This window comes from Gallinula chloropus, assembly GCF_964237585.1.
Source record: "Gallinula chloropus genome assembly, chromosome: Z".
Classification (NCBI taxonomy): domain Eukaryota; kingdom Metazoa; phylum Chordata; class Aves; order Gruiformes; family Rallidae; genus Gallinula; species Gallinula chloropus.
The window spans coordinates 88715306-88734294 of NC_140089.1; the positions used below are offsets into that span (position 1 = coordinate 88715306).

Sequence of the window (18989 nt, forward strand, 5' to 3'; positions counted from 1 at the left end):
CATCCTTTCCTCCGATTTTTTCTCCCCCTACTTCCCGCAGCGTTGGACATGGAGCCGCCGCCGCTCGGTTGATGCACTCCGGATGCCTTTTTTAAGCTTTTTTTTTTTGCTTTTTTTCTTCGCTGGTTTTTAAATTTTTTTCAGTTCCACAGGCTTTTTCTCTTCGAAATTTTTTCTTATTTTAATTTTTTTCTTTTCCTTTCTTCAATTTCTCTTTTTATTTTCTTGTGTGTGGGGGAAACGTTTGGATTATTCATCCTTATGGTTACCCAACGGTGGGAGGACCCTTCCCCATCTTTCCCCAGCTCCTTGAGTTAGTTCCCCCTTTTTACCTCTTGGGAATCTTTCCTTGGACTGAATGCAACTTTTTAACCTCCCTCCGCATCCCTTTGGCTGATCCCTGACAGAAGGGACCCCAAAAAGAGGAGAGGGATAAAGAGGAGGAGGAGGAAGAAGAAGAAGAAGAAGGGACTGTTGGTGCATGTGTGGCTGCTGCTGGTGCTTAAGACCCGAAGCTGGAGGTGTGTGTGTTGAAATATGGAGAATAGTCTTGGATATCTTTGGGTACCAAAGCTGGTTTTATTCCTCTTGGGTTTTACTCTGACCAACCTGCATCTTCAAGTCTCTGGTAAGTCAATTCTGCTTTATTTTTGCTTCCTGGAGGTTATTTTAAGGTGTGTGTGGGGATGGATTGAGGGGGGGGATGATGTTTTATTCTCTGCATCCCAAAGCCATGCTCCTATTTCTCTTGTGCTAATGGACTTTCCCCCCCCCCTCTTTTCCACCATGGTTTGGTTTTTTAGGAGGTGGTGGGGTGTGTGTATATATAAATATATATATATGTGTGTGGAAGGGGGGGTTGTTGTTGTTTTTACTCGCTGCTCTGAGCTTTTACATCACTTCTCCCTTGATGTCAAAGGAGGGGGGGGAGAGAAAAACCGTGTTTAGAAGCTCCTTGAGCAGCCTCAGAGAGAAAGGGCAGCCCTGAAAAGAAGGAAATCCATGGTAAAACCAGAGGAGAAACGTAGCAGGAGGTGGCATAATAGGTGTGTAAAGTGTGTGTACAGCTGGGATGGGTTAAGGTTTAGTTCCCTTTCCCTTTTGCACCTGATCCTGTTTGTGGTTTGCCTGGAGCTTTTTATTTAGGGGGGGTTATGTGCTGGAAACAAGAAGGGAAGGGAGGGAGGGGTGGAGGGGAAAGGGATAAAACCCCAGCAGAAGCTGCAGCAAGCTGCAAAGCATCTTCCAACTCTCTTAAAGCTTCACTTCCCAAGCATTTTTTGGGGAGGGAGGGGGGGGGGGATGAAAACCAACCGACTCACTTGGCTGTAGAACCCAAGGGGTAGGGGTGAGGAAGAGGAGGGGGGGGGGGATGTGATGCGGTGAGGGAAGGAGGTAGAGGAAGGTTTCATGGTGTCTCCTTTCAAAAGGGAGGAAGGAGATGAGAGAGTGTGAGCCCAGAAGTGTTAGGAACTAAGAAAGTGCAGCTTGGATTCAAGCAGGAGTGGATGGTGGCGGGTGATGCGCTCAAGGAAATCATCTCATTCCTTTCCCTTGCTCTCCACAAGAAAAGCAGCTTCAGGGAGAGTAAACCTTGAGAAGAAGGAAAGTGGAGGCTCCTTCCTCCCCCCCCAAAAAAGAATAAACAATTAGGCAAACTAAAAAGAAAGGAGCTGAGCAGACATCTGTGCACACGCAGCTTCCAACGGCGGCGATGGAGGAACAATGGGGACCAACTCCCCGCGCCGCGCGCGCCGGCGTTGAAGCAGGGGGTTGTGATGGATGAGGGGGGGGGGGGAAAGTGGGATGTGCAAAGTGTTCTCAGGAAGAATCACCCCCCTAAATAAAAAAAAATAGAAGGAATTCTGGAGGAAAAATTACCCAACATCCCCATCTTGGAGGGAGCTACTGGGGAAAGTCCAGGTCTTTGGCTCTATGTGGGTCTATTGCTTGTGGAGGTGGTGGTGCTGGCTTTATGGGAATGGGGTGTATCTTGCTTGGGGTTTTGGGGGGAGTTGGTAAATCAACTGGGAGATGCTTCTCTCTCAAAGCAGGAGGTTGAATTTGGATGAGCTGGGTGCCAGCCTGTGTCCCCCAGCATTGTCCTCTGCCATGACTTGCAGGGAAGGTTGGGACCTCAGCAGTGTGAGTAGTGGGGGGGGGGGTTGGGGGGGGATGAATAGGTGTCTGGTCTCGTTTTTTCCAGCTTAAAAGGCTGGGAAATGGGAAAGACATGGCAGTGATCCTCCTTTCCTGGGAGATGATTGACTTGCAGGCTGGAGGGGATGGAGAGAGAGGAGCCTCTGCGCGCGAGCAGAGCTGTGTGCTGTGTCAGGGGCCAAACGTGCTGCAAACCCTTTAGCAGCAGGATTGTTTTGTGCTAGGAGTTAAAAACCAGGCTGCTTTCCAGCAGCTTGATGGGTTTCATACCCCATTCTGGAGCTGATTTAGAAGGTGAGCAGCTTTGCTTTCCTCCCCATTCCTTCCACCCCTCCGGCTGCGCTTCGCTCGCTGCAAATGGGCAAAGTTTTCCCAGCGTTGAAGCCCTGGGAGCTGTGATGAGTTTGTGCTTTTCCCCATCAACCCTGTCACTATCCTGAGTGGAGATAACCCCCCTCTGAAGGGGGGAAAAGGCTGAGGTCTTTGCCCTCTTCCTTGTGGTGGTTTCACTCCTCCCATAGGCTGACCCATCGTGGGTAGGAGGCATGAGCAGCCCGCTGTGCCCAGCACGGTCCCTGTGCAGCAGGGCAGGGGAGTGTGGCTAACAAAGGGCTCCTGGAGATGCTGCACAATGAGGGGGTTGACTCCTCTTTTCCTCTTTACCCAAGGTACCATCAGGGTGTAGGAGGAGAGCGTTCCAAACTTGGGTACCGAAGGGCGGCGGCGCATCCACGCGTCACAGCGCCTGGTGTGAGGTCCCCACGCTTGGCTGTCGTGGTATATGAAGGGCAAACTGGGTTTTGGGGTGGTGGGACAGAAGGTAAAGCATGATGTTGGACTTTTTATGGTTAAAACCACGAGGAGATCACCAGTGTTGGCCATTTTGGGAAGACACTATGGCAAGAAACCACGTCCCTGATAAAGGCAGGTGGAAATCATGTCGTGTTTGACCATTTTAGGGCTAGTCTGGACCTATTAAGTAACCCCAAAATACTTTCCCTTTTTATTACTGAAGGTGGGAATTGAACTCAATCATCTCCAAGGGTGTGGGGTTTTTTTAATGAATGGTTTCTCTGGTGGGTAATCTCTGATCTTGCTGAGAACCCAGCGTTCCTGCAGCGTGTCAGAGCCCAAGGGGTGGATCCCTGTGGCTACTCCAAGCAATCACTTCTCAGAGTGGTGCAGTATAAATCACTGGTGACCTGTCACAGCATCTCTTTCACATCCTCTGCGGTGGCCTTGCCTGTTGGGAGGCACAGGAGCCACCTCATGTGGCTCACCACAGGCTGAGCTGAGGCAAGAGAGGGCAATTTGCACTTGAGGAGTTGTCTCCTTCCTATAGTTGGGTGAATATTTCAGCCTCCAGCTTTTCTTGGGTTGTATCTTCTTTTATTCTCACTCCCTCCCCTCCCTCCTTCTCCACATCCCTATGGATACAGTGGCTTCAAGTCAGGAGATCGTGGTGATCATCATGATTTCACCTATTTATCCCTGATTGCTGCTCCCTTGTCCTTCCTGAGACAAACTTTACCAAGAAAGGGCTGTTCCCAGGACTCAAGAGGTGCCATCAAGATCTTCTGGTTGCCTGAACCCTTCTTTGGTTGCCTGTTTTAGGTTGACAGGACCTGTAAGGGCTTGGTTGCACAGATTCCAAGCAGGGTTGTGGTCTTCAAATGAGGGCTTTGAGGACCCAAAGGGTTAATAAAACCATCTCAGCTTCTCAGATTGAGAGAAGGAAGGCTGGAGGACTGCTTCTTCCAGGTGCAGCTTGCAATCCAGGTGAGTTCTTCACATCACCACCCATCTGAGCTGAAGTTCAGAGCTCCTGTGCTGACCTTGCATGGTCAGCTGTGAGCCAGAGCTGTGTTCTCCTGGCCAAGAGAGACATCCTGGGGTCTACCAAGAGAAATGTGGGCAGCAGCTTGAGGGAGGTTCTCCTACTCCTCTGTTCTGCCCCTGGGATGCCTCACTGGGAACAGATCTGGCTTCTCCAGCTTCTTTCCTTGGAGGGTGGCAAAGCACTGAGCCAAACTGCCCAGGGAGGTCAGGGAGTCTCCATCTCTGGAGACACTCAAACCCCTTAATCCTGGGTGCTGCCCTGTGCAGGCTGCTCATGGTGACCCTGCTCTAGCAGGACTAGATGCTCTCCAGAGGTTCCTTCTAACCCCTGTGATTTCCCTGGGTGGAGATGGAGGAGCAAATGCTTTTCTTGCCCAGCCCAGCCAGGCTTTTACCTTTGTTCTACCTCCTCATCCTCCCTCCCATGTTGCTGGGAGAAGGTCAGTGCTGTCCATGAGCTGCTGTTCCCCAGCAGCTTGTGGTTTAACACCCTCCTGTAGTGAGCTGAGCTCAGTCCTGAAGCACATGTTGCCTGTGATGGCCAAGTTGGCCTCTTCTACCAGGAGACAGCTGTCAATCTAGTGAGGTGACAAGTAAAAGGACCCTTTCAGAGTCATTCCTCAGATGCTCAGTGTATGGATTCATCACCAGATGACTTTTAGAGGGCCAGTACTGATCCTTTAAATGCTAGGAGAGGAAAATAATGCCCCATAACTGAGTCTTTCCTATGTGCTGCAACTCAGCAGTGGGTTTGCACTTCCAGTCTTGCTGGAAAAGGTTGGAGAAGCTCCAGGAAATGTGTGAATCTGAATAAACTCTGAGAAGAATTGGCCCATTCCTGGTGTTTTACCACCTCACCATGCAAAACTGGCTGGTTCCCCTCCATCCTAAGTTAAGAGAAGGCTTAGCTGTGTCACTGTGCAGCTCTAGGGATGATAGGACCTCAAGGTTCCCTGTAGGTGGCTTCTCACCTCAGGTTTGTCACCTCAAATCCCTTGATTGATGAGGTTTGTGGCCATTAGTCCTTGATTGATGAGGTTTGTGGCAATTAGGCTGGATGGAGATGCTCCTGCCCACAGCAAGAGCATCATCTCAGGATGATGCTCTTCAAGTCTGCAGTCTTCAGCTCTTCAAGTCTTCAGCCCTCAAGTCTGTAGGGTGTAGAGCAGTTGGTTCCTCACTCCTCCAGAAGGCATCACCACCACTCTTTCCTCTTCCTGAAGCTTCCAAATTTACCCAAGGGAATTCATCTCCCAAAAAATAGGTCCCACAAGATGGTATTTCTTGGGTGAACTGACCTGGGCTCAGGTGGTTGGCAAAGAACCAGCATCAGGACCAGTGTTTGGGCCATTTACTGGCTCCCCACCCAACTTTTCTGATCCTCCCTTATATGTTTGATGGGGAGTTGGCTTAAATTGTTACCAGTCCTGATCCTGGGGGGAAAGAAATCTCCTTTTATTGCTTATCTTCTCCTCCCCATCCCTTTGGATGAAGTTCATAGTGTGTTGGACCAGTTCTGTGGTTGGAAAGCTGCTGGGGTCTTCTCTACAGGGTGGGGGCAAAGGATACTTGATGTTACACAGCTTTTTTTTAAGATGAGTGGAGAACCTCAAGTGTTGATCTGCCTGAGGGTGGGGAGGCTCTTCAGAGGGGTCTGGCCAGGCTGGATTGATGGGCTGAGCCCAAGGGGATGAGGTTTAACAAGGCCAAGGGCAGAGTGCTGCACATGGGACACAACAACCCCCAGCAGCTCCAGGCTGGGGGAGACTGGCTGGAGAGCTGTCAGGCAGAGAAGGACCTGGGGGTGCTGGGTGACCCCACACTCACCATGAGTGTGGCCAAGAAGGCCAATGGCATCCTGGCTTGTGGCAGACCCAGTGTGGCCAGTAGGGCTGGGGTGGGATTGGGCACTGGTGAGGCTGCAGCTGGAGTGCTGGGTCCAGTTCTGGGCTCCTCAGCATCAGAAGGACATTGAGGTCCTGGAGTGAGTGCAGAGAAGGGCAACCAGGCTGGGGAAGGGGCTGGAGGGTGAATCCTCTGAGGAGCAGCTGAGGGAGCTGGGGGTGTTGAGCCTGGAGAAGAGGAGGCTGAGGGGAGCCCTTCTCCCCACCTCCCCTGCCCTGCCAGGGTCTGGAGGGGAAGTTTGATGAAGAGAGGGTGAAGTCCCTGGGTTGATTCAACCTGGACAAGAGAAGGTTGAGGGGAGACCTCATGGTGGTCTGGGGAGGGGTAGGAACCAATCTCCTCTCTTTGGGGACCAGGGATGGAACCCAAGGACACAGGGTGAAGCTGCACCAGGGATGGTTGAGGTTGGGTGTTGGGCAGAGGTTCTGCACTGCTGGTTGGGCAGTGGAACAGGGGAAGTGGTCCCAGTGAGGTCAAGAACCAGCTGGATGATGCCCTCAGTCCCATTCTCAAGCCCTGTGTGGAGTCAGGATGATCCTTAGGGATCCCTTCCAGCTAAGGAGATACTGAAAATGAAGCAGAATCACTCCTGCTCTGTGCTTGTAGCTTCTTGGGTGGTGAAACAAGCCCTGTCCACCTCTGTTACTGAAGATATTTCCTTGGAGAGAGGAGTAGAGTTGGACATTTAATCAGGAGGGTGGTGCTTGCATGACATGGATGTACCTTGGGATGAGTAGATGATCCTACATCTGTGAGGAGGTGAGGGTGCTTGTTGGGGAGTGGCTGGAGAGCTTGAGAAATTACAGGGTTAGGACTCTTTTCAAGAGGCTCTGGAGATGAGCTGGGCTAAGGTCAGCTCTTCAATCACCAGAAGAGCTCTGTAATGAGTTGACTGTCTCCTAGTTGATCTTTTTTTATCATTTATATAATCATCATAATAATAGTTTCACAGCCTGGTGGCCACCTTCTATACACCTTCTGCCAGTCAGTGGAGGCTTCAGGTGGTGTGCTGGCAACTTTGTGGAGATCCAGGCTTGGAGGTTGGTGTCCCTGCCTGTGACAAGGGGGTTGGAGCTCTGTGACCCTTGGGGTCCCTTCCAACCCAGCCCAGGCTGGGATTTGATGATTCTCTGATTGCTCCCCTATGGAGAGAGGCTGAGGGAGCTGGGCTGGCTCAGCCTGGAGAAGAGAAGGCTGTGGGGGGACCTCACTGCAGCCTCCCAGTCCCTGAAGGGACCCCAAGAACAGGAGGGGAATCAGCTTGTTAAAGGGCAGAGACTGGCAGGACAAGGGGGCTGGAGTGAAGCTGGAGGAGGGAAGGGGGAGATGAGACCTTAGGGGGAAGTTCTGAGGGGCTGGAAGGGGCTGCCCAGAGAGGGTGTTGAGTCCCCATCCCTGCTTGGGGGGAGATGAGGTGCTCAGGGATCTGGTTCAGCTTGGGATGGGATTGGTTGGACTTGATGATCTTCAAGGTCTTTTCCAACCTTGGGGTTCTGTGTGATGTTTGGGTGCTGCCCTCAAGGTCCAGGCAGCCTGATCCACCCATCCCCATCCCATTCCCCATCCCATTCCCCATCCCATTCCCCATCCCATTCCCCATCCCATTCCCCATCCCCATCCCATTCTCCATCCCCATCCCATTCCCCATTCCCCATCCCATCCCATCCCATCCCATCCCATCCCATGCTGGTAACTCCTGAGCCAGACCTGTTTGCCCTTGGTGTAGCTGCCCACTGCCCATTTTTCAGTGCCTTACTCCAGCTTCCTTGGCCTTTTTCCTTGGAGAATATTTCAAGGAGGAACCTTAAACTATCCAGCAACCAAATCTGGTTCAGGGAATGTGTGAAATCTCAGTTTGAGAAGCATCTGAAGCTTCAACTCCTATGGTAATGGTGTGACCTGCAGCTATAGTGATGGGTTCTCAAGCCCTGAGAGCACTAATTAGATGAAACATGACAGCTCTGGCCAAGGTCAAGTGAGATAATTGGGTAAAATGTGTCTTTCCAACCAAAACCTTGTCATTAAAAGCTGAAGGTTGCTCCCTGAACATGTCCCTGGGGGTGTGGAAGGCCAGTTTGGCTGGGGCACTGGGCAAACCTTGTGTAGCTCCAGGCTTGGAGGTTGGTGGCCCTGCCTGTGGCAGTGGGGTTGGAGCTCTGTGACCCCTTCCAACCCAGCCCAGGCTGGGATTCTATGATTCCCTATGAGTGGAGTTGATTCAGGAGCAATTTGGAGCCACCTTGGGGCCAGCAGCCAGTACCAAGTGGAGTCAATGGTTTCATCCTTACTCCACAGCTACCCAAAAGGGCTTGTTCACTGCAGAGATCGTGCATGAATCTCCCAACACTCTTCTTCTCACAAGCCAAAAGCATTTTAAAAGCATTTCAAAAGCATTCTTTGGAGTTTCTACCTTCAATATTCATTCTTTTTTCCTCCTTAGAGGCACCAGGAGAAGAAGACAGACATTTAAAAAGGCTCTGAGGGGCCTTTATCCATATTCCCTTCCTTTTTTTTCCCCCCTCTCTCTGCTTTCTGATGCTCAGAAGAAGAGGAGGAGGGGGGATAAAAGCTTTTCAAACCTTCCCTCTGCTTTTCTTTCATTCTAAGGACACTCTGACAGAGCCATGGTTGTGGTGAGAGCCAAATCCATCTACCCCTTGACTGCTGGGGTGTGTTCTCTTGCTGGGGTGGGTGCTTCAGGAGATGGGTGTAGGTGATATTTCCTATCTCTATATTTCATATGGTTGCAGTTCTGGGTGGTTTTCCCCCCCCACATTCATCATATTTGCTGAACTTCTTCCTCAGGTTGCCCTGAATCCAAAGGGAAGATCCTTTCTCCTACCTTCTCCCACCTTTGTTAGAGCAGAGATGCCACTGAGGAGGTGATGGTGTGACCAGTTATCTTCATTTCCCTGGGGATTCCCAGGATCCCATTGATATCCTGGGCTCCATCAGCAGAGGGGTGGCAGCAGGGACAGGGAGGGGATTGTCCCTCTCTGCTCTGCCCTCCTGAGGCCCCAGCTGGAGTCCTGTGCCCAGAGCTGGGGCCCAACACAAGGAAGATGTGGGGCTGGTGGAGAGGGGTCAGAGGAGCCCCGGGGATGCTCAGAGGGCTGGAGCAGCTCCCCTATGGAGAAAGTTTTTAATCCACTAAATGAGAATGATTTTACAGGATCACAGGGGTTGGAAGGGACCTGCAGAGATCATCAGGTCCAACCCCCTGCCCAAGCAGGGTCCCTAGGACAGGGCACACAGGGAGACATCCAGATGGGGCTGGAATCTCTCCAGAGAAGGAGACTCCACACCCCCTGGGCAGCCTGGCCCAGGGCTCCCTCACCCTCACTGGGAAGAAGTTCTTCCCCACATTGGGGGGGAACTCCCTGGGCTCCAACTTGAGCCCATCACCCCTTGTCCTGTCCCCACAGCCACTGAGCAGAGGCTGCCCATGGCCCCCTGTGTCCCACCCTTCAGCTCTTGATCCCCATGGATCAGATCCCCTCTCAGGCTTCTGAACAGCCCCAGGTCCCTCAGCCTTTCCTCCCAGGGGAGATGCTCCAGGCCCTTCAGCATCTCTGTCCCTCCTCTGGACTCTCTCCAGGAGATCCCTGGCTGGTTGATCCCAGGGAGCCCAGCACTGGCCACAACACTCCAGGTGGGGCCTGAGCAGGGCAGAGCAGAGGGGGAGGATCCCCTCCTGTCACCTGCTGCCCACACTCCTCCTGATGCCCCCAGGATCCCATTGTCTCTCTCACCCCCCAGGACACACTGCTGGCTCATGGCCACCCTGTCACCCACCAGCACCCCTAGATCCTTCTCCACTGAGCTCCTCTCCAACATCTCCCCCCCAGCTTGTGGTTATTAGCCATGTAGTGTGGGTGCCAAGGGATTTGGGTGGCTCCAAGCCAACGTTCCCATTTAACCAGGACACCTCCCATGGGTGTAGATGTCCCTCATTAAGAGAGTCACGGTCACAGCCCCGTTTGTGACTGGTTGGTTGAGCACAAGGCATTCCTCACCACCTCAAGTGACCTACCCTGTCCTTGTGGTGAGCTCATTTGCCTATCCCCCCCCTAATTGAGGTTTATTAATGACCTAATTCAATTAGGTGCCAATTGGAGAGATAACGAAGATTTTTAATAAGGGGAACGCTGCCTTCCAACCAATTCCCATCCCAGCTGGAATAGCTTGATGGAGTTACTGGTAATGGGATAGGCCTCTCTGGAGGGATGTTAACAACCCTTTTAATATCAATCCACCTGCTCTAATGAAGCTAATTGGTTACAGGGACCAGGAGAAGGTGAGGAATGCAAATGATGGCCACCAGATTGCCTTAGGGATGGGGTTTGTCTTCTTGAAGGCATCTCTGTGGAAGGTGGTGAAGGTTCCTTCAGCACCTTCCCCCCCCACCCAACCCTTCTTAGTCATGGTTTTACTCTCTTCTTCCCTCCCCTCCATCATGATGTGGGGAGGGACAGAGGCTGGTGGAATGGGGGGGTCAGTCTGTTCCTCATGAGTTGTTTTCCTTCTTATCTAGTGGGGTTCCATCAGCAGAGGGGTGGCAGCAGGGACAGGGAGGGGGTTGTCCCTCTTTACTCTGCCTTTGAGGCTTCAGATGGAGTCCTGTGGCCAGAGCTGGGGCCCAACACAAGGAAGATGTGGGGCTGGTGGAGAGGGGTCAGAGGAGCCCCAGGGATGCTCAGAGGGCTGGAGCAGCTCCCCTATGGAGAAGAGAGGCTGAGGGAGCTGGGCTGGGGCAGCCTGGAGAAGAGAAGGCTGTGGGGGGACCTCACTGCAGCCTCCCAGTCCCTGAAGGGAGCAGAGGAACAGGAGGGGAATCAGCTTGTTAAAGGGCAGAGACTGGCAGGACAAGGGGGCTGGAGTGAAGCTGGAGGAGGGAAGGGGGAGACTTTAGTCTTCTCTAATGGATAATTCATTGCTGGGCCTGAAGAAAACCATAGCCTGAGTATTAAAGACTCTTCCAGCCCTTGTGCAAATGATTTCTGAGGTGGGTTTGGTGTTGAATTAACCAAGTGACCTTTGTGACCCTGCTCTAGAAGAGCACAGGCACAGGAGGACAAGGAAGCTGCTGTAATTAGGGGCAGGTTCTTTGCTCAAAGCTTTTGTTCTTGGAGCATCTGATGCCTCCAGCAAGAACCTTCTAAGTGGAAGGAGAGAAGCAAGGAACTGCTTATTAGCAGAGGGTGAGGGTAGATCTTCTTCCAACTTTGTCATCTACTAGAGGATGCTAAAGAAAAGGAGCTGAGAGACAATTGGTACCAGTACTGGGCCTGGACTGGGCACTGGTGAGGCTGCAGCTGGAGTGCTGGGTCCAGTTCTGGGCTCCTCAGCATCAGAAGGACATTGAGGTCCTGGAGTGAGTGCAGAGAAGGGCAACCAGGCTGGGGAAGGGGCTGGAGGGTGAATCCTCTGAGGAGCAGCTGAGGGAGCTGGGGGTGTTGAGCCTGGAGCAGAGGAGGCTGAGGGGAGACCTTCTCCCCACCTCCCCTGCTCTGTCAGGAGGGTGCAGATCCTCCAGCTCAATGCATGGATTCATCAAAACTATATATCTTAAATGTTTTTTAAGGAGAAATAGACTATCTTCTCCTCAAATTTATCATAATTAACACTCCCCAGGGATGAGATTTTATAGGGATAAGGTAGAATGAAGCCTCAAGGCCAACTCTTGCTTCCCCCCCCCCTGGGGTTTCCTATTTTCACATCCAACTGGTGAGAAATGATGAGCTCTCCAAACAATTAATGAGTTTTTAATGAACAATTAGGAAATTGCTGGGAGATGAAATTACTGGGAGGTAGAGTTGGAGTTTTAAAGGGGGGAAAAAAAACTTGTCCCCTGTGTTTCTACATGTGCCAAACTTCTTCTTCTGTGAGTTTTATTGTCTTTGTAGCTTCTTTCAGTGGTTTGTCCTTCAATCTCCAAGTCTGGACTGTTCCTCTCTCTCTTCTTTCCCCCCTCAGGTGTCACAGGAGGAGACAGAGATGGGGATTTGGGTCAGTTCCTCATGAGCTGGTTTCCTTCTTAGCTTGGGGGGTCATTCCTCACCCCCTTCCCCTGCTGACCCTTGGGTCCCACCCACAGCAGACAGTCCTCCACCAACTTCTCCAACCTGAGTCCTTTCCCATGGGGCTTCAGCTCTTCCCCAGCTGCCCCAGGGTGGGTCCTTCCATGGGGTGCAGCCCCTCAGCCCTAGACTGCTCCAGCCTGGTCCCCCATGGGGGTCACAAGGCTGCCAGGGTCTTGCTCCAAGGTGGGTCCCAGCATCTCCTGCGTGTCTCCCCCTGCTCCAGCCTGGGGCCTCTCCACAGGCTGTAGTTGGGGTCTCTGCTCCCCATCATCTTCCATGGGCTGGGGAGGGACAACCTGCTCCACCATGGGCTGCAGAGGAATCTCTCTGGCTCCTGGAGAGCCTCCTCCCTCACTTCTTCACTGACCTTGATGCCTGCAGAGCTCCTCACATCTTCTCACTCCCTCTTCTGGGGGCAAAAAGTAGCCACTTGTGGGGTTTTTTGTCCTAAATGTGATTCCCAGAGGTGCTGTGACCATCACTGATGGGCTGGGACTTGGTCAGTGGTGGCTTTGAGCCTGGCTGGTGTTTCCTCTGTTGGGCCAGAGGGAAACTTCTAGTTGCTTCTTGCAGAAGCCACCCCTACAGCCCCTCCTCCTCCAGCAGAACCCAGCCACCCAAACCCACAACACCCATGTCACACCAAACTTTCCAGTGGCTTGGAAGAGCAGAACCTCTTGTTCCTTCCTTCTCTACCACAACACTTGTCAGCTGAACCCCAAGTCCTCACCCACCTTGAATTGGTAGGACAGTAATGAGATGAGAAATCCCTCTCATGCCATTGATCTCATCTGAGGTTGAATTTGGGATTAGGAGTGGGGTTTTCTGCTTGATAGACACTTGGGGAGATTTCAGCTTCTGTCTAATCTGGATTTATTCCATTGGATAGAATTTGATTCCCATTCTGACCCCTGGGCTACAGACTGGGGGGAGACTGTCTGGAGAGCTGTCAGAGAAGGACCTGGGGGTGTTGGGTGACTGCAGGCTGACCATGAGCCAGCAGTGTGGCCAAGAAGGCCAATGGCATCCTGGCTTGTGGCAGACCCAGTGTGGCCAGTAGGGCTGGGGTGGGATTGGGCACTGGTGAGGCTGCAGCTGGAGTGCTGGGTCCAGTTCTGGGCTCCTCAGCATCAGAAGGACATTGAGGTCCTGGAGTGAGTGCAGAGAAGGGCAACCAGGCTGGGGAAGGGGCTGGAGGGTGAATCCTGTGAGGAGCAGCTGAGGGAGCTGGGGGTGTTGAGCCTGGAGCAGAGGAGGCTGAGGGGAGCCCTTCTCCCCACCTCCCCTGCCCTGCCAGGAGGGTGCAGAGAGGTGGGTGATGGTCTCTGCAGCCAGGGGACAGGAGATGGGCCAAGGGGCAATGGGCTCAAGCTGCCCCAGGGCAGGGGCAGCTCAGCTGGGAGGGCAAAGTTCTTCCCTGGCAGAGCTGTGGGGCTGTGGCACAGGCTGCCCAGGGAGGGGGCTGAGTCCCCACCCCTGGTTAGGGGTAGATGAGGTGCTCAGGGATCTGGTTCAGCTCAGGATGGGATTGGTTGGACTTGATGATCTTCAAAGGTCTTTTCCAACCTTGGGATTCTGTCTGTGTGGTTCTTGGGAATCAGAAGGACCCCCAAGTCCAAAACCCCAAGCCAGGCACCAAGATTTGGCCTATTGCAGGTTGTGTTTATACTGGAGAGGAGTGGGAATAGAATCAATGACTACAGTGGTCCTGTGTCCTAAGGAATGAGGTGGTTTAACATAAGCTCAAGCTCAGAATAGAGCTGGACTTCCAGCTCTTTGCTTATCCTCTTGCTCTGCACAAGACCTGGATTGGGTTCCTGCTGTTACTGGCCCAATGCCAACACCAGTGGGACTGAGACAAGTCAAGATGTTTGTTGTGCAACTTGATCAAGTTAATCAAGGGAACAGCAGTATCTAAAATCCTTAAACCCACCTATTTTTAACTCTCTTCAAAAGCAGGACAACATGATCCTGTGTAGGAGCTGCAAGAACAGAGTAAGAAAATGTTCTACCAGCTCTTGGTGGGGCTCTGATGTTCTCCTTCCCCATCCCATGGAGGGTTTGCTGCTGCTCCCACTGGGCTGTTTGTATGAGAAAACCCAGGAGGGTTATAGGGGGTTTTGGTGTCAAGGACTCTTTGGGTTTTAGATGCCTTTGGCAGTGTGTGGAAGATGGGAAGGTCTGAAGAATGGAGCATCACTGATGGTTGCTCACGCTGGTTGTGGTGGTTTAACCCTGGCTGGAGGTCAGACACCCACCAAAGTTCCTCTGTCACTCCCCTTTTCAGCTGGCCAGGGGAGAAAATAGATCTTGAGAGGCTCAGGAGTGGAGATAAAGACAGGGAGAGATCATTCTGGAGTTAATATCATGGGCAGAACAGACTCAACGTGGAATAAAGGTAAACTTGGGAGTAGTTTCAGCTGGAAAACACCCAGAGTCTGCAGATTTCACTGCTGGGTGGGTTTTAGTGGTTCCTTTTTTGTGCAAACTCATCAACCTGCTGTTTGTGTGTACGTGCAGTGACCCCAAACAAGCAATTCTTTGCCTGTCTTTAGGAAGAGAGCTCAGGGACAGAGTTTTTCACTCCACTGCTCCACACAGGCTATGTATGCTCTGTATAGCACAGGGTCCAGTCCAGGCTGGGAGGGAGCTGCTGGAGAGGAGCTCTGAGGAGAAGGACCTGGGGGTGCTGGTGGGTGATGGGGTGGCCAGGAGCCAGCAGTGTGTCCTACCTGGAGTGTTGTGGCCAGTTCTGGGCTCCCTGGGATCAACCAGCCAGGGATCTCCTGGAGAGAGTCCAGAGGAGGGACAGAGATGCTGAAGGGCCTGGAGCATCTCCCCTGGGAGGAAAGGCTGAGGGACCTGGGGCTGTTCAGAAGCCTGAGAGGGGATCTGATCCATGGGGATCAAGAGCTGAAGGGTGGGACACAGGGGGCCATGGGCAGCCTCTGCTCAGTGGCTGTGGGGACAGGACAAGGGGTGGTGGGCTCAAGTTGGAGCCCAGGGAGTTCCCCCCCAATGTGGGGAAGAACTTCTTCCCAGTGAGGGTGAGGGAGCCCTGGGCCAGGCTGCCCAGGGGGTGTGGAGTCTCCTTCTCTGGAGAGATTCCAGCCCCATCTGGATGTCTCCCTGTGTGCCCTGTCCTAGGGACCCTGCTTGGGCAGGGGGGGTTGGACCTGATGATCTCTGGAGGTCCCTTCCAACCCCTCCAGCTCTGTGATTTCCAAAGAGACATCACCCCAACGTGTTTCTTATCTGCAGGATGAGTTGAACTCTTCAAATCTGGGAGCTCTCAAGTACTTCAAAGTCTTTATTTCCAATTTCTTCCTCCAAACTTTCAATTAGCAGGAGTGGTGTGTGTGTGTGGGGGGGGTGTTTTTTGTGGTTAACACCCAGCTGAAAGCCAAGTGCTCAAAGCTGTTTGTCACTTGTTGCCATTTCTGCTAATTGCAAAGAGCTGGAGAAGATTTGATGCAAATTGGCTTCTGAAAAACTTAATTGCCCTCTGCAAGAAGCCAAAACACCCTGGGTTTTTCAAGAGACCTGTTTTGAATCTTCAATGTCCATGCATGGCTGTGATGGATGAGCTCCTGGGCTACGTTGTGACTCTGAGCTCAGAGATCAAATGCTTGATGGGTGCTCATAGAAATGGTTGAATCCCAGAATTCCAGAACTTTAGGAGGTAGAAGGGACCTCTGGAGATCATCTAGTCCAACCCTCCCTGCCAGAGTAGGAGCACCCAGACTAAATCCCACAGGAACTCATCCAGGTGGGGTTTGGATGTCTCCAGAGGAGACTCCACAACCTCTCTGGGCAGCCTGTCCCAGGGCTCTGCCACCCTCACAGGGAAAAGGTTCCTCCTTGGATTCACATGGAGCTTCCTCTGCTCCAGCTGCACCCATTGCCCCTTGTCCTGTCACTGCCATCCCTGAGCAGAGCCTGGCTCCATCCTCCTGCCTCTCACCCTTTACATCTTTACAAACATTAAGGTCACCCCTTGGGCTCCTCTTCTCCAGGCTAAATAGGCCCAGCTCCTCCTCACAAAGAAGGTGTTCCACTCCCTTCATCACCTTGGTGTCCCTGTGCTGGGCTCTTCCAAGGAGTTCCATGTCCTTCTTGAGCTGAGGGGCCCAGAACTGGACCCAATATTCCAGGTGGGGTCTGACCAGGGCAGAGGAGAGGTGGAGAAGGACCTCTCTTGACCTCCTAACCACCCCCCTTCTAATACACCCCAGGATGCCATTGGCCTTCTTAGCCATGAGGGCACATTGCTGCTGGCTCATGGTCACCCTGCTGCCCACCAGGACCCCCAGATCCCTCTCACCTATGCTGCTCTCCAACAACAAACTAAATAATCCCAAGTTTGGAGGATGATTTCCCAGAATGACCAGTCCCTTAGGAAAGGGGGGGATTTGAATTACCAATCAGTCCCTTGTGGCCTTGAAGTCAATGAAAAGTCAGGACTGAGTGACATTGATGTCTTGGTTTTCCATCCTGGGAAGACATTTCTAGAGGAGCAGGAGTTTTTGCAGGTGAAATTCAGGATGCCTTTTCTAGGGGTGAGCAGAGGTAGGGAAAAGATGCACTTCTGGAGCAGAGATAAGATGTTAGACAGAACCATCTCAGATAGAATCATCAGATTGTCTTGGTTGGAAGAGATCTTTGAGGTCAAGGACTCCCAACCATCAACCCAACCTGCTAAAACCACCACTAAACCATGACCCTCAAACACTGGGATGACTCCACCACCTCCCTGGGCAACCAATTCAAGGGGATGTTGCACATGGAACTGGGCACAATACCAGAAAGCCAAAATGCTTCTTGGGTTGGTGTTCCTGAAGGGAATTTGTCTCCCTGGAGAGTTGGCTGTATGGCATCCCATGAGCTTATGGAGGTTATGTTGGCTAGAATGGTTTCTCTAAGAGTTGAATCCACCCCAAAATCTTTTAAAATAAATATACTATGAAGCTTTAGGGCATTTATCAAGCATGGGCAGATCCTTTTGTTGAGGATCATGAGCATCATCTTCCTAATGTGGGAGTTTGGGAAGCTTTTCAGCACTTTCCTACAGCATAAATCTTCTTCCTACCTCGATTTACCTGCACTGTTTTGAAATGGGAAAAAAACATTTTCCTAGTGCTAGGGATATTTCCTTAAAACTTCCCTTTTTATTGATGTTCAGAAGCATGGGATAGAGAGGTTGGGGAAAGAAGACACTGTGTTTTTGAGGAACTTGTGTCCTTAACCACATCTCAAGGTGAAATTCCTTTGGGTTTGCTTCCAAGGGTGGGGAAATGGAACATGGTTTGGAAAGGGAATCAATGTTTGGCTCCATATATTTGAGCTGGACAGATCCCCATCTCTTCTTAGTTTCTTTGTGGGGATTTCTTGATGCTCCTCTTTGGTCTGAGGGCTATTTTGGTAGGGAAGGTTGCATCCATGGGGCTTAAGTCTGAGAAATGTTGATGTTCTTGGGAAGATGGAGGCTTTGGAATGTGGTGTCTCAGTTGTCTGGAATGCTTTGGCTTTTCTTTAAGCCCTTTTTGTTTAAAAAATAAGCTTTGTCCTTGAAGCCAGAACACAAAGTCAGATCCTTCAGTAAATCAAGTGCACAATAAATATGTGTGTTGTATTTATTCCTGCTTTACATGTCTCAGGGGTATTTGCTGCTCTCTCTTGCACAGTTAGGCCTCAACTGGAGACAGACTATTTAGGGACACAGGTACTTGCTTGTCCCCCATCCAGTTGCCTTCTGCTTTCCCCCTTAAAGGTGTGAAGAGGGAGAGAATGGCTTCAGCTTCCTTGTGAGCATGATTTCTGTCAGTAAACTCTGTTTTAGACACTGGTTACGATGGGCTGGAGTCATCCAGTGGCACCAACATGCTGTGGGAGCACGGCTCCAGAGCCTGTATGCCCCCTAAATACCAGCTGCCCAAAGAAACATTCCTTCTACCTCTCCCTCTTCAGTCCCTGGAGAAAATGAGGTGATTTTAAAGACCAAATCGTGGCTGTCAAGTTAGTGCCATGAGCAAGACAGGCAGCCTGGCCCCAGGGAGGCTTGAAAGGCTTCAGCCTGCTGCCCGCTTCAGTAGGCACCAACATTCAGATGCAGTTTAGAGACCAAATTAGAGGGACTGGATTTCCCTGTCAGACCCTTTTCTCCCTCCTAAGTGCTTAGGGAGGGAAGATGGACCCCGCCAGGGCTCGCTGAGGGTCTGATGGCCTAGCTGAAAGGCCTAGCGGGACAAAGGCGGCGAGTAGGCCTCACCGCTGCTGCCCTGCGCCGGGTGGGATCAGGGAACGTATACAACAGGGTGGATGTCATGAATAACCCCCTGTGGGCCTTTAGAGGTGATTAGACACCTGGTTTTATAAAGCAACCATTCACCAGGAGGGAAAAGATCAGAGAGGGACGAGCAACGGAACGAGCTGGGTGTGTTTTTGCCTCTGAGCTGGATGTCACGGGACAGCGTGGAAATCACAGAGGACAAAGCTGACAACAAGCTGAAAAGGAGAAAAGAAAATCTCTCTGGATCGATTGGATGTTATCCAGTGAGAGAGAGAGAGAGAGAGGGGGGGGAAATGTATATGAGGAGCTGCAATTTCTGCTGCTTGTCTTAGGAGGGGGTTTAGCGATAAATCGCTCTCCTCCTAAGCAGGACCTTGATTGAAGTGATGGACAGGCAGGAGCAGAGACTGGAAATCAATAGCTGGGGTGGATTCAGACAGGAATCGTTAGTTTACAGGCAGTGGAGACTCAAGATTGCACGAGTCAGGCCCTCAGAGCTCACGTGGCTTCAGGGGAAGCTGAATTCTGAGCCTAATTCTCAGCCTAACTAATCCTGAGCCTAATTCTCAGCCTAACTAATCCTGAGCCTGGCAGGATTTGGCCCTTACAATTTTCAGAAGGACTTGCCAGAGTATTTATGAATAAGCTTTGGGTTTAGTTTGATTGGACTCTGGGCAGCCTTGTGTAGATCCAGACATGGAGGTTGGTGGCCC

At 51.8% G+C, this 18989-nt stretch overlaps 1 protein-coding gene across 1 annotated transcript in view; it reads left to right on the forward strand.

The window, feature by feature from the left end:
• Window positions 1–537: 537 nt before the first annotated feature.
• Window positions 538–18989, forward strand: part of DCC (DCC netrin 1 receptor) — a gene marked incomplete at both ends in the record, with an annotated part of 309485 nt that continues 291033 nt past the window's right edge. Inside the window, one exon of the mRNA XM_084278967.1 lies at window positions 538–628. Coding sequence (XP_084135093.1) covers window positions 538–628 — 91 coding nt within the window. The remainder of the gene's footprint in view (window positions 629–18989) is intronic.